Source organism: Ovis canadensis, chromosome 2 (genome assembly GCF_042477335.2).
Source record: "Ovis canadensis isolate MfBH-ARS-UI-01 breed Bighorn chromosome 2, ARS-UI_OviCan_v2, whole genome shotgun sequence".
In the NCBI taxonomy this organism is placed as follows: domain Eukaryota; kingdom Metazoa; phylum Chordata; class Mammalia; order Artiodactyla; family Bovidae; genus Ovis; species Ovis canadensis.
The window spans coordinates 29,996,151-30,011,694 of NC_091246.1; the positions used below are offsets into that span (position 1 = coordinate 29,996,151).

The window sequence follows — 15,544 nt, forward strand, 5'->3', positions numbered from 1 at the left end:
TCGCAAAGAGTTGGGAACAACTAAGCACGCAATGTATTTACAGACAAACAATATATTGGTGGTTGCCAAAGGGGCGGGGTAGCAGTGGGTGAACTGGATGTAGGGTGATCAGGTCAAAAGGTAAAAACATCTAGCTATAAATAAGTTATGGGACTATAATACACAGCCTGGTGACTATAGTTAATAATACTGTATTGCATATTTGAAAGTTGCTAAGAGAGTAGATCTCATCATAAATATTAAAAAAAAATTTTGTAACATGTATGGTGATGGATGTTAACTAGACTTACAGTGGTGATTATTTTGCAACATGTACATGTATTAAAACATTATGTTGTATACCTGAAACTAATATAATGTCATATGTCAATTATACCTCAATAAAAACTCAAACATTTAAAAAATTTACTGATATAAGTATACTTAACGATGGCTTTCCTGGAGAAGGCAATGGCACTGCACTCCAGTACTCTTGCCTAGAAAATCCCATGGATGGAGGAGCTTGGTAGGTGGCAGTCCATAAGGTCGTGAAGAGTCAGACACGACTGAGCGACTTCCCTTTCACTTTTCACTTTCATGCATTGGAGAAGGAAATGGCAACCCACTCCAGTGTTCTTGGCTGGAGAATCCCAGGGATAGGGGAGCCTGGTGGGCTGCCGTCTATGGGGTCACACAGAGTCAGACACGACTGAAGTGACTTAGCAGCAGCAGCAACATTGGCTTTCCAGCTTATACAATTGTTTTTAAAATACAAGATGTATAATTAAAAAATTTTTAAAGACAGAAAAGTATTTAAAAGATTTATATTGGAGTTAATATTTATTGCTATAATAATATAATTCATTCAGTTGCATTTCTTCAGTGGGAAGAAAACAATAGCTAACAGACTGGAAAAAATAACATGGCATTGAGGTACTCTTGTGAATAGTACAGTGCAAATTTATTTTAAATCTTTTCTGGATTCATATTCAGATACTGACAGATAATTTCTCAGTCTATTAAACAGCATTGAATATATCTTTTGATGTTGAAAAGTAAAGGTAGAAGAATTCCCTGGTTGTTCAGTGGTTAGGACTCCATGCTTTCACTGCAAGGGGCTCAGGATCAATCCCTGGTCAGGGAACTATGGTCCTATCTGCCATGTGGTGCTACAAAATTTAAAAAGTAAGGGTGGGATCCTAGGTTTAAAAGCAAGCACACAAGTGAATTACTACATACTTCCATTTCTGGGGCTTCCCTGGTGGCTCAGAGGGTAAAGAGTCTGCCTGCAATGTGGGAGACTAGGGTTCGATCCCTGGGTCAGGAAGATCCCCTGGAAAAGGAAATGGCAACTCACTCCAGTATTCTTCCCTGGAGAATCCCATGGACAAAGGAGACTGGTGGGCTACGGTCCATAGAGTCACAAAGAGTTGGGCATGACTGAGAGACTTCACTTTCACTTTGCATTTCTGGTAATATGGAATGCTAAGTTATCCACTGTTTAGAAAATAAGATAAAATTTGTTTAAAATTAAGATATAGGGACTTCTCTGGCAGAGATTCCATGCTCCCAAAGCAGGGGACCAGGATTTGATCCTGCTGGATCTTAGAAAATGCAAGGGAATTAAAAAAAAAAGAAATCTGCTTTATTTATTTATTTATTTTAAAATCTGCTTTATTGACTATGCTAAAGCCTTTGACTGTGGGGAACAAAACAAACTGTGGAATATTCTTGATGAGATGGAAATACCAGACCACATTACTTGCCTCCTGAGAAACCTGTATGCAGGACAAGAAGCAACAGTTAGAACTGTACATGGAACAACCAGCTGGTTAAAAATTGGGAAAGAAGTACATCAAGAATGTATATTGTCACCCTACTTATTTAACTTCTGTGCAGAGTGCATCATGCAAAATGCCGGGCTGGATGAATCACAAGCTGGAATCAAGATTGCTGGGAGAAGTATCAATAACCTCAGATATGCAGATGACACCACCCTAATGGCAGAAAGTGAACATGAACTAATGAGCCTCTTGAATAAGGTGAAAGAAGACAGTGGAATAAGCTGGCTTAAAACTCAACATTCAAAAACGAGCCCTATCACTTCATGACAAATAGATGGGGAAAATGTGGAAACAGTGTCAGATTTCATTTTCTTGGGCTCTAAAATCACTGTGGATGGTTACTGCAGCCATGAAATTAAAAGGCACTTGCTCCTTGGAAGAACAGCTATGACAGACTTGGTGTATAAAAAAGCAGAGACATCACTTTGCTAAGTTCTGTATAGTCAGAGCTATGGTTTTTCCAGTAGTCATGTGCAGATATGAGAGTTGGGTCATAAGAAGGCTGAGTACTAAAGAATTGACTCTTTTGAACTGTGGTGCTGGAGAAGACTCTTGAGAGTCCCTTGGACTGCAAGGAGATAAAACCAGTCAATAAAGCCTTTGACTGTGTGGATCACAATAAACTGTGGAAAATTCTGAAAGAGATGGGAAATACCAGACCACCTGACCTGCCTCTTGAGAAACCTGTATGCAGGTCAGGAAGCAACACTTAGAACTGGACATGGAACAACAGACTGGTTCCAAATAGGGAAAGGAGTACGTCAAGGCTGTATATTGTCACCCTGCTTATTTAACTTCTATGCAGAGTACATCATGAGAAACGCTGGACTGGAAGAAGCACATGCTGGAATCAAGACTGCCAGCAGAAAATATCAGTAACCTCAGATATGCAGATGACACCACCCTTATGGCAGAAAGTGAAGAACTAAAGAGCCTCTTGATGAAACTGAAAGAGGAGAGTGAAAAAGTTGGCTTAAAGCTCAACATTCAGAAAACGAAGATCATGGCATCTGGTCCCATCACTTCATGGCGAATAGATGGGGAAACAGTGGAAACAGTGGCTGACTTTATTTTCTGGGGCTCCAAAAATCACTGCAGATGGTGACTGCAGCCATGAAATTCAAAGATGCTTACTCCTTGGAAGGAAAGTTATGACCAACCTAGACAGCATATTAAAAAGCAGAGACACTGCTATGCCAACAAGGTCTGTCTAGTCAAGGCTATGGTTTTTAGTAGTCATGTATGGATGTGAGAGTTGGACTATAAAGAAAGCTGAGCACCAAAGAATTGATGCTTTTGAACTGTGGTGTTGGAGAAGACTCTTGAGAGTCCTTTGGACTGCAAGGAGGTCCAACCAGTCCATCCTAAAGGTGATCAGTCCTGAGTGTTCATTGGAAAGACTGATGCTGAAGCTGAAACTCCAACACTTTGGCCACCTGATGTAAAGAACTGACTCACTGGAAAAGACCCTGATGCTGGGAAAGATTGAAAGCAGGAGGAGAAGGGGATGACAGAGGATGAGATGGTTGGATGGCATCACCGACTCAATGGACATGGGTTTGGGTTGACTCTGGGAGTTGGTGATGGACAGGGAAGTCTGGCATGCTGTGGTCCATGTGGTCGCAAAGAGTCAAACACAACTGAGCGACTGAACGGAACTGAACTAAAATGGCGTCGTATAGTAAATACATGTTGTGGATAGCTTCTGAAATGGATCACAGTGCCTGCCTCCTCATATTCACTTCCTTATATAATCTCCTCTCTTTGAATATGGGCTGGACCTAGAATGTGAATTAATTTCTCATTATAGAATAGAGCAAAAGTAATGGGTGGTTCCTTCCAAGATTAAGTAGCAAAAGAGTGTGGCTTCTCTCTTTCATCTGACTCCTCATTTGCTTGATCTGATGAAGCAAGGTGCCATTTTGCAAGTTGCTTTCCAAAGAGACTTGTGTGTCAAGGAACATCTAGCTATATGTGTGTGTGTGGTGGGGGCGGGGGGGGGGGGGTGGAATTGAAAGTGAAAGTCGCTCAGTTGTGTCCAGCTCTTTGTGATCCCATGGACTATAGAGTCCATGGAATTCTCCAGGCCAGAATACTGGAGTGGCTAGCCTTTCTCTTCTCCAGAGGTCTTCCCAACCCAGGGATCGAACCTAGGTCTCCCTCATTGCAGGTGGATTCTTTACCAGTTGAGCCACCAGGGAAGCCCAAGAATACTGGAATCGGTAGCCTATCCCTTCTCCATCAGATGTTCCCAACCCTGGAATTGAACTGGGGTCTCCTGCATTGCAGGCGGATTACCAACTGAGCTATCAGGGAAACCTTTGTGAAAGCCGCTCTCCATTTCTGGATGACGTTCGATGACACATATCATTAGAAAAAATTAGTTTTGTCTTCTTTTACTGAAAACTTGGCAACAAAGTCACATTCTCTTCAGGTCTCTCTGGTGTGAAACTTCTTATAATTCTTTCCCCTAATGCATACCACAGCTTACTCACACGGATGCTTCAGGGGGAAGGCCACGCCCTTACAAATATCTTACAGCCTTCTTCAGGCCTCTTTCTTTCTCTGAATTTCTCCAGTTTCCCACCCCCTTGGCTCTCCCCTCCACATCTTATCACAGTGAGTCCAACCATTGTGTCCTCTGGGACAGGTAAACACCAAACAAGTATTGATAAATGGGTCAGTTGTGAAGGAATCCGTTCCCTTCTTTGCCTTGTTCGTTCTTTTGCATTTCCTCGTCACTTAACTCCACAGGCTTCCAGTTGCGATCCAGCCCTCCTCCCTGAGGCTCTGCAGCTTGCCCCCGACCTGTACCAGTGTCTGTCACCTGTCTACCAAAGACTTCTCTAACAGGAAAAACTTCATTGCACCCACACAAAATAAAGGCTCATTTTTCCTTAAAGAGTGAATATTTATTGAGTGGGCTTCTCTGGTGGCTCAGATGGTAAAGAATCTGCCTGCAATGCAGGAGACCCAGGTTTGATCCCTGAGTTGGGAAGATCCTCTGGAGAATGAAATGGTAACCCACTCCAGTATTCTTGCCTTCAGAGTCCCATGGACAGCGGAGCATTGTGAACTATAGTCCTTGGGGTCGAAAAGAGTCAGACACAACTGACTGACTGACAACAACATTTATTGAGTCAGTTCAGTTCAGTTGCTCAGTCGTGTCTGACTCTGTGACCCCATGAACCACAGCACTCCAGGCCTCCCTGTCCATCACCAACCCCCAGAGTCAACCCAAACCCATGTCCATTGAGTCGGTGATGCCATCCAACCATCTTATCCTCTGTTGTCCCCTTCTCCTCCTGCCCTCAATCTTTCCCAGTATCAGGGTTTTTTCAAATGAGTCAGCTCTTTGCATCAGGTGGCCAAAGTGTTGGAGTTTCAGCTTCAACATCAGTCCTCCCAATGAACATCCAGGACTGATCTCCTTTAGGATGGACTGGTTGGATCTTCTTGCAGTCCAAGGGACTCTCAAGAGTCTTCTTCAACACCACAGTTCAAAAGCATCAATTCTTTGGTGCTCAGCTTTCTTCACAGTCCAACTTTCACATCCATACATGACTACTGGAAAAACCATAGCCTTGACTAGACAGACCTTTGTTGGCAAAGTAATGTCTCTGCTTTTTAATATGCTGTCTAGGTTGGTCATAACTTTCCTTCCAAGGAGTAAGTGTCTTTTAATTTCATGGCTGCAGTCACCATCTGCAGTGATTTTGGAGCCCCCCCAAAAGAAAGTCAGCCACTGTTTCCATTGTTTCCCCATCTATTTGTCATGAAGTGATGGGGCTGGATGCCATGATCTTCGTTTTCTGAATGTTGAGCTTTAAGCCAACTTTTTCACTCTCCTCTTTCACTTTCATCAAGAGGCTTTTTAGTTCTTCTTCACTTTCTGCCATAAGGGTGGTGTCATCTGCATATCTGAGGTTATTGATATTTCTCCCGGCAATCTTGATTCCAGCACGTGCTTCTTCCAGCCCAGCGTTTCTCATGATGTACTCTGCATAGAAGTTAAATAAGCAGGGTGACAATATATAGCCTTGACTACTTGCTTTTTTTTTGTAACCATATAATTATATTTTATTGAATTTTCAAGTTGGAAATCATCATGAATATTCAGGTTTTTCACATTTTAGTATAGTATAATTATTCCGAGCAAAAGATTATATGTGAAATGCATATGTTATAAAACACTGTATTATATTGTGTGAACACTCATGTACATACTACTAAGTTCAAGAATCACATGATACCAGTAGCTTATGCCTCCCTATAGGATCTCTCCATCATATCATTTCTCCCCAGATGAAACCACTTTCTTGAATTTTGTGTTTGTCATTCCATTGTTTGTAACAACAACTGTATCATATTTTAACATAAGCAATATATTTCTTTATATTGCTTTTTTGAGTTTATAGAATATTAGACTTAATATTCTGGCATTTGCTTTTTTTGACTCAACATTATGCTTCTGAATGTCACATATTGTTCTGTTTGGCTATAATTCATTCATTTGCACTACTGTATAATATTCCACTGTGAGAATAAACTCATTGGGATAGTTCCCAGTTTTCCCTCTTGGAACAATGCTCTCTTGAATATTCTTCTACTTGTCTCCATTTGTTATGTTAAGGAGCTGTGGGTCAGAGTACTTTTGCTCTACAAAGCAAGTCCCAATCCAAAGGAATTTACTTGTCGTGGCAGGAGACCCAACCACAAGCAATAAATAAGATAAGCCAATAAAAAATATGCTCAGAAGAAAACTAAACCTGAGTCACAGGACAGACTGCCGGGTATTGGCCAGGCCTTTCCCAGACCTTAGTAAAAACAATAATTGTTGTCTTCATGTTTATCAAACACCTCAGCCTCTCACTCCTTTGGGAACATTTGTGGATGAGCTGAGATGGTTGATCTACACTATCTGCTTCTGCTAACTAACCATCAGTGGAAAGAGTAATAATTAACCAAGACAGGTAATCCCTGTAATGTGCTTAGTGCAGAGTTGGGTACAGAAGACATAGTAAATAAGGGGCAGTCAGAAAAAATGGGAAGGAGTGGGGAGCCACTGTTGGCAAAGGCCATCTCATTTGCTCTAATTTTAGTTTAATCTCCATATTACTTGTACTTTTTTCAGGTTCAGTTCAGTTCAGTTCAGTTCAGTTGCTCAGTCATGTCTGACTCTTTGTGACCCCATGAATCGCAGCACACCAGGCCTCTCTGTCCATCACCAACTCCCGGAGTCCACCCAGACTCACGTCCATCGAGTCAGTGATGCCATCCAGCCATCTCATCCTCTGTCGTTCCCTTCTCCTCCTGCCCCCAATCCCTCCCAGCATCAGAGTCTTTTCCAATGAGTCAACCCTTCACATGAGGTGGCCAAAGTACTGGAGTTTCAGCTTTAGCATCATTCCTTCCAAAGAAATCCCAGGGCTGATCTCCTTCAGAATGGACTGGTTGGATCTCCTTGCAGTCCAAGGGACTCTCAAGAGTCTTCTCCAACACCACAGTTCAAAAGCATCAATTCTTCGGTGCTCAGCTTTCTTCACAGTCCAACTCTCACATCCATACATTACCACTGGAAAAACCATAGCCTTGACTAGACAGACCTTAGTCGGCAAAGTAATGTCTCTGCTTTTGAATATACTAGGTTGGTCATAACTTTTCTTCCAAGGAGTAAGCGTCTTTTAATTTCATGGCTGCAGTCACCATCTGCAGTGATTTTGGAGCCCCCCAAAAATAAAGTCTGACACTTTTTCCATTGTTTCCCCATCTATTTGCCATGAAGTGATGGGACCAGATGCCATGATCTTCGTTTTCTGAATGTTGAGCTTTAGGCCAGCTTTTTCACTCTCTTCTTTCACTTTTTTCAGGTAGCCCATAGCTTTATGAACAAGTGACAGTCGGAACTGAGAAGCTGCTCCAGATAAGGACCTTACTTGAAAGTGCTAGGGTAAATACATGGATGGTTTAGAGAGCAATGCAGGCTGAGCTTGGCAGTAGCTTATACCTTTCACTTTCCTTCCTGGGTCTCCTCCTCACTGAAAGGATCTTGCTCATCACGTGACATGCAGGCAAACCTGTATCCAAGGTTTTTAATCTGAACAACTGGAACATAAGAGCTACCATGTTCTGGTATAGGGAAATTGGCAAGGGAAATAAGTTTTGACATTTGAAGGTAATATCAGAAGCCATTATTAGACTTAAGCTTGAGATGACTATTAAGCATTCAAATGGAGGTGTTAATGTTACTTGTATTCAAATGGAAATGCAAGTATGGATGAGTAGCCTGGTTACCACTGAAGTTATACATTTAGGGGTTCTCAGAGCACAAAGTCCTTAAAGTCAAGAGATTAGGGAATGCCATCAAATGAGTAAGTGTAGACACCAAAGAGAAGAGGGCCAAGAGCTGAGCATGAGGATACTCTTCTTGGATGATGTCAGAGTCTCTTCATTCCCCTGTTTCAGTGTCATGACCCTTCTGCATCTCTACCTCCAAAAGGTCACCTTTTCTCAGCATCAAGTGACTCAGATTATGTAATGCTACTGTCTTGGAGGAAAAGCTATGACAAACCTAGACAGCATATTAAAAGGCAGAGACATTACTTTGCCAACAAAGGTCCATATTGTCAAAGCTATGGTTTTTTCAGTAGTCATGTATGAATGTGAGAGTTGGACCATAAAGAAGGCTGAGAACCGAAGAACTGATGCTTTTGAATGGTGGGGTCAGAGAAGACTCTTGAGAATCTCTTGGACTGCAAGGAGATCAAACCAGTCAATTCTAAAGGAAATCAACCCTGAATATTCACTGGAAGGACTGATGCTGAAGCTGAAGCTCCACTACTTGGGTCGCCTGGTGAGAAGAGCAAACTCATTGGAAAAGACTCTGATGCTGGGAAAGACTGAGGGCAGGAGGAGAAGGGGATGACAGAGAATGAGATGGTTGGATGGTATCACCAACTCAATGGACATGAGTCTGAGCAAACTCCAGGAGACAGTGAAAGATGGGGAAGCCCAGCATGCTGCAGTCCATGGGGTCACAGGGTCAGACACGACTGAGTGACTGAACAACGGCAACAATTATCTGAGTGTTTTTGGTGGCTTCCTCTCACTTAAGTAAAGCCCAAGCTCCTCACCAGGAGTATCTGGCTCCTCCGCATGCCTCCATCTTACTTTATTTTCTCCTCTTGTTCTGTACACACCAGATCCTCTATGTACTGCTATTTATTCCTCAGATACATGCATCTTTCTCATTTCAGGTCACTTGTACTAGCTGTTCCCTTAGCCTGGAGGGAGAAACTTACCTTTGTAGGGCTATCTCCTTTCCACTCAAATTTCAGGTCAAACTACCACCACTTCACAGAATTTTTTCCTGTGACTCCACAGCACTTTTTTTATAGCACTGATATATGTGACATTATCTTTTTATTTGCATATTGACTCTGAATCTCAGCTCCCCCCTGTCAGTGACTGGCCGTGTTTACTAGTCTCTATTCCCAAGGCTTCAAACAGTGATTGCCACCTGGTAGGCAGTCAATAGATAGTTGTTGACTAAGTGAATGAATGACTTCTAGAATTTTGCATAGTTTTTAGTATCTGTTTTAGCTTCAAGATTTAGGGAGGGAATGCTGGGCTGCCATTTTTCTTTGTCCAGTCTTTATCTTTATGTTCACCTTTGACTTCTTCAACACTCCCCTGCCTCACAAAAGCCCAACAGTGCTATACAGATATTAGAAAGAATATTTTATTCCGAAGCTTGTGAATCAGAGGATTGTGTAAAGAAGTTACTCTAATCTGAATGCCTCGACACAGTGACTCATTGGAATGTTCCCAGTGACTCCAGAAGGGGACCGACGCTCCTGCAGAGCAGCCACGCTCAATGCAAAGGCTGTGAGGGGCTGGACCAGGTCTGAAACAGCCTCTGCCGTGGTGCCATCATGGAGGAGGTTCTGGAGCAGTTCTTCATTTTTGTAGGGTTGCTGGTTTGCCTGGTCTGCCTGACGAAATGCGTGAGATTCTCTAAATGCATTTTCCTGCACTTCTGGAAAGTTTTGCCAAGATCTTTCTTGAAGTCCATGGGCGAGTGGGCAGGTAAAGAAAGCTTTCCATCTTTTGTTGTTGTCGTTGTTGTTTTTATTATTACTTAGGTCTCAATGATATATTGCATCTGTTTCTTTTGAGAACAAAGGTGTAATTCCTTTGGGTTAATTTGTGGGGCTGGAAAGCACAAATGAAATTGACTGAAAAACATGATGTGAGGCATCAGGAGAATCATTCAGGAAGAATTTGACTCAGCTCTTTCCTGTGTGCTTTTCTTCTCATCCTCACTAGTTGGGTTTTATTATTTTTGGAATTTCTGATTATACAAATCATGGATGAGGCAGAAAATTACGTATCTTCTTCCCCAGATTTTCAAAAACCCAGAGTGCTTTCATTTTCTTAAGCGGAGCTTCAAAGTTCTGAAATCCAATAATAATTTAAATCCACTTTATTATACTAATTTCTCAGAGACCTGTCATGAAGTGAGGGTAATGAAAAATCAAGGCAATAAAGATCTCTGTGGAGACTTATTTTTAAATGGTTATATTCAGAATCTGGGCCTGGTTTATGTCCCAAGTAGATTGATTAATCACTGCCTCTCAATAGGATTTAGCTCCTGAAACGGTCATGCAGAATTTCAGCCCTATACTGAGTTTAAGGTGAAGAACATGAGGCTATGGTTTCAGCATTTCCTTGAATGAAGTGCTAGGTTTGCGTTGCAAAGTTGGTATTGTGTGTTGGTGTCAGTCTATCAATAACCAATGCTGTGCCCTGGCCGGCCCTTGTGGGTCTTACTATGATTGCAAAATGCCTTTCAGCACCATCAGGAAACTTAAAAAATAAAGGTTTATTACTTACAGGACCTGTAAATTATATAGCACACCTGGTGCCACAACAAGGTCATGTGTAGAAAGAGGGAGAGAGTGGACAGGCCTGGGGTTCTGCATTTATTTTATTCTGGACTGGGGGCCTAAGGTTTCAAGAACTCTTTCTTTAATAGTGAATTTAAAACATAAGAGAGGGAATTTAAAGTGCAGGAAGAGAAAAACAAGTGGTCAAAATGGTCAGTTATTGAAACCAACCAAGATTTTTAAAAGATGCTTGTTCCTTGGAAGAAAAGCTATGACAAACCTAGACGGTGTATTAAAAAGCAGAGACACCAGTTTTGCTTTTTTTTTTTTTTTTTTACAAAGGTCCATATAGTCAAAGCTATAGTTTTTCTAGTCATGTACAGATGTGAGAGTTGGACTATAAAGAAGGCTGAGTGCCCAAGAATTGATGCTTTTGAATTGTGGTGCTGGAGAAGACTCTTGAGAGTCCCTTGGACAGCAAGGAGATCAAACCAGTCCATCCTAAAGAAATCAACCCTAAATTTTCATTGGAAGGACTGATGCTGGAGCTCCAATACTTTGGGCTCTACACAGATTTAAATGCCATGCTCTGAGGGGTTAGAACTCGGCCCTTCTAGGAACAAGCATTCCAAAAGAAATTCATATGCAGCCGTATGTGGCTGATTTCCTAATTTTGTCACGGGTATCCTCTATAGAGGAGTGGGGCCAAGATCAGAGCCTGGTTCAGATCCTGCTGCCATCATCTTTAGCACTGCGGCCTTGATGGGGTTAAGAACTTTCCCTTAGCTTCCTCATTTATAAGGGAAATGATGGTCCCCACATTACAGGCTTGTTTTGAATACTAGATGAGATGGTGGCTCTGGGGCTGCCCAGCACATGCGCTTTCTGTTTCTGTAAGCCTGACAAGGAAGAGCTTTGTTGGACCTACGATGCCTGTTCCACCTTCTCCCTCAATTCAAACAGCCTCATCTGTCACTTTCTCCCCCAACTCCCGTGAAGAAGCTGCTAGTGGGAGCCCAGGTGGCTGTGGAGTGACAGAGCCTGGACCTAATTTAACCTGTGTCCCAGGGCTGGTCTGTGAACTGGGACGGAGGTGGCACTGAGGACTTCACTGCTACACACAGGAGCGGGAGGGGAAGCAGCCAGGAACCTCAGAAGCCAGCCGCCTCCTCTCTTCTGCCTCCTGTCCATCTCATGCGGTGTAAAGCTGCTGTGTAATTTAGTTGGTAAATAATTAGGTCTAAGTGAATAACAAACAAACCCCCCAAATAAAGTGCATGGCAGAAGTAAGCACTCAGTAGATGCCAGCCACGTAGTGACAGTATCTTGCCTATGTAGTGCAGGCCTGGTACTTGGTGATTTGAAGGATGCCTGGAAGGAAGGGGAAGATGGAGTGGAAGACAACAGAACCCTGAGCATAGTACCTCTACCAAGTAAAATAGGTCATATGCATGGAGTCACTTAAAAGTATCCAAATAAACACATAGAATAATTGGTAATTATTAAAATGTGGGTGCTTCTGCCAGTGTGCTGCTTGAAATTTGTTTAGCTTGGTCTGCTCTCCCTCCCAAGTAAACTAAAAGCACACACAGCTTTCATACCCACTTTTGGAAAGCATATCCTTCGATTGTTGCTGCAAAGGTAAATTGCAGATAGGTATATATACTGAATTGTAGTTTATTTTGAAACTGACATTCACACAATTGAGTTTTACTCTAGGGCTCAGTCATTAAATATGTATGTGCTGTTATACAGTGGAAAAGTACTCAGTTCTGCAAGGAAAAATACTGAGTCAGTTGCAGTGAGGTAGATGAACCTAGAGCCTATTACACAGAGTGAAGTAAGTCAGAAAGAGAAAAATAACATATGTTAACACATATATATGGTATCTAGAAAAATGGTGCTGATGACCCTATTTGCAGGGAAGGAATGGAGATGCTGATGTAGAGAATGGTCTTGTGGACTCCGCGAAGGAAGGAGAGGGTGGCAAGAGTTGCAAAAAGTAGAATTCACACATATACACTCTTACGTGTAAAATAGATAGCTAGTGGGGAGCTGCTATATAACACGGGGAGCCGAGCCTGGTGCTCTGTGATGACCTAGAGGGGTGGGGTGGGGGCAGGGATCATATAATTATAACCAATTTCCATTGTTATATAGCAGAAACCAACACACCACTGTAAAGCAATATTCTCCCAATGAAAACAATTTTTAATGTATGCGCTATGGACGGTAAAAGGACTAGATGGCACATCTCACTGTCATCTATTAATCAGTTGATCTAGTGAGCACAAATTCTTTAGGTTCCTTCATGTCATTCCATCCTCTTTTTGCATTTCTGTATTTTCCTCCTTGTTAAAAGCGCTCTATCTTCCATGGGTTTTGATTTCTGCTGTCCTATGAGGGTGAGGATGGGAAATGGGGAGAACTTGACTTTCACTAGGAACCTTGAAACATGCTTACAGTGACAACTGGGTGTGCGGGTAGAGAGATAATAGAGTACACTGCTTGTCCTTGATGAATTAAGGCTTAGAGCTGTAAACCCTTATGGGGTCTGAATAAAGTGTTCTCTGGTTAAGGCACTTTGTTTCATTTTGGACCATGTTTTCCATAGCCTCACCAGCTCTTCCCCCATCCAAAAAAAGTTCATTTTGAAGTTTAGTGAAGGAAGTCAAGGCTGGAACATTCCCAGTTAAGCAAAGTTGGTCACAGTTGAGCAGAGCTGGGTTAGAGAGTAGGAGGGCATTGTTTTGGAATATTATATTGTATCTTAGAGAGTAGGCCTGCAGTCAAATGTAGCCAGCAAGAAAGAAGATCTTAAAGATGAATTAATTCTATCCTTTAAAACCATTTCTGCTTTTTTCAGTGATCACTGGAGCAGGAGATGGGATTGGGAAAGCTTACTCATTCGAGGTAGGTTGTGTTCTTGGAGACTTTCTCCTCTCCTTGTATTAAACATACCATGGTCGTGTGTCACCGCAAACACTACTTTTCTGAATATAAAAGCAATAGACATTCCTTTACGAAGAAAACAATTTTCTATTGAAAAGGAAATTTAAAAATCATAATCTCACCCCCTCGCCACCTTAAAAAAATACAATGATATTAAAAGGTGGCAGTATCTTTCCTTAGGAATTGTTTTAGGAATTTATGGGGGCACTGTTATTTTCTAGGGTAATTGTACCATACGCATTTATTATACTTAAAACAATAAAAAATTATAAACTACTTTCCTTGCGTTTATCCTTTACATCATAGCCAGGGCATATGTTAATTTAAAAATCATTTGTGTAGGTAGCATATATATATATATATATATATATACATATATATATATATATAAAACTTTCATTTCAAGAAGATTAATGAGCATTAAAAAATAATATAAAGAGAGAATCTGATAGGGTTGAGGTCACTGGCGTATGATGTCTTTGAGTGTTTCTTTTTAGGCTTTTTGTTTCTCTGTAGGTAGATAGATAGCAGGTAGTAACGTTTTTCTAAAAATGCATTTACAGGATATGTAGTTTGGTAAGCTATTATTGGGCTTCCCATGTGGTGCAGTGGTAAAGAATCTGCTTGTCAATTCAGGAGACACAGCAGACGTGGGTTTGATCCCTGGGAAGATACTCTGGAATAGGAAATAGTAACCCACTCCAGTATTCTTGCCTGGAAGTTTCCTTGGATAGAGGAGTCTGACAGGCTACAGTCAATGGGGATCACAAAAAGTCAGACATGACTTAGCGACTAGGCAGTGGTCTAGGGGTCAGGAGCTATGTATTCTAGTCCTCACTCAGACACGGTCTGCAGATTTTGGACAAATTATATATCCTTTCTGGGCTTCCAAGTCTTTACTAGCACAAAAGTTACCATCTAAGAATTTTCAAATTCTGTTTCTGTTCTAGACTAATTCTTTCTTTGCTCTTGTAGAATCTTATTCTTTGTTTCCTTTCATTCTTTTCTAAGGCTGTGTTAAACAATTTTCTGGAATCTTTCTTTCATGCAAGATTTTCTCTCTTCCAGAGAACCTGTTCTTGTCTCCCTACTAATTGCTGCTTCAAGGAAAGCAGTTCAGAGTCTGGAATACTATGGATTGTAATAGTGAAGAATTTGAGGTTGAAAATTAATTAGATCACTGTCTGTTCAAACTCTGCTTCCAATATGGTTATTGCAGAATTTCCACATCAATAAACTGGAGGAGTTGCTCATTCCACCAGGGCTTTTGTAAAAGTTAAATGGATAAGGTGGGCAAAATGCTTTGCATAGAGTGAGCTCTCCAAGTTTAGCCACTATTATTATTGAACGTATAAGCTGACTTTTCTCTCCCATATATTGCTTTTATATGTGTGGTACTTACCCATATTTTTACTCTTTTTATTGTTCTTTCTTCTTCCCTGATGTTCCAAGATTTTTTTCCTTCTAACTTCCTGTTTAGAGAAGTTCCTGTAGCTGTTCTTTTATAGTAGTTCTGCTGGTGGCACGTTCTCATTGTTCTTCTTCATCAGAGAATGTCTCAATTTCCCCTTCATTCCAGAAGGATAATTTCGCTGGATATAGGATTTATAGTTGACAATCCTTTCCTTTTAGCGCTTGGAAAATGCTGTGCCACTTCCTTCTGGCCTGTATGATTTCTGGCGAGTCTCATGTCATTCAAATAATTTTTCTCATAGGTCAAGTGTTGTTTCCCTTTCATTGCCTTCAAGACATTTTTCTTTGTGTTCAGTTTTCAGGAGTTTAGTTATGTTTCTTGGTGTGGGTTTATCTGAGTTTATCTTCTTCGAGATTCACTTAGCCTCTTGAATCTGTAAGTTTATACATTTTCACAGATTTGAGAGT

The 15,544-nt window shown here is 41.4% G+C and overlaps 1 protein-coding gene across 2 annotated transcripts in view; it reads left to right on the plus strand.

Annotated features, from left to right (window-relative positions):
- HSD17B3 (hydroxysteroid 17-beta dehydrogenase 3) overlaps positions 1-15,544 on the plus strand; it is a 66,267-nt gene that overhangs the window by 6,071 nt on the left and 44,652 nt on the right. The window contains exons 2-3 of one of the 2 annotated variants that reach the window (XM_069575742.1): positions 9,795-9,911; positions 13,578-13,624. In XM_069575742.1, the coding sequence (XP_069431843.1) occupies positions 9,896-9,911; positions 13,578-13,624 (63 nt within the window). In that variant the 5' untranslated portion in view covers positions 9,795-9,895. Of the gene's footprint in view, positions 1-9,757; positions 9,912-13,577; positions 13,625-15,544 lie in introns of those variants that run through there. The other variant, XM_069575741.1, reaches the window with a different exon arrangement.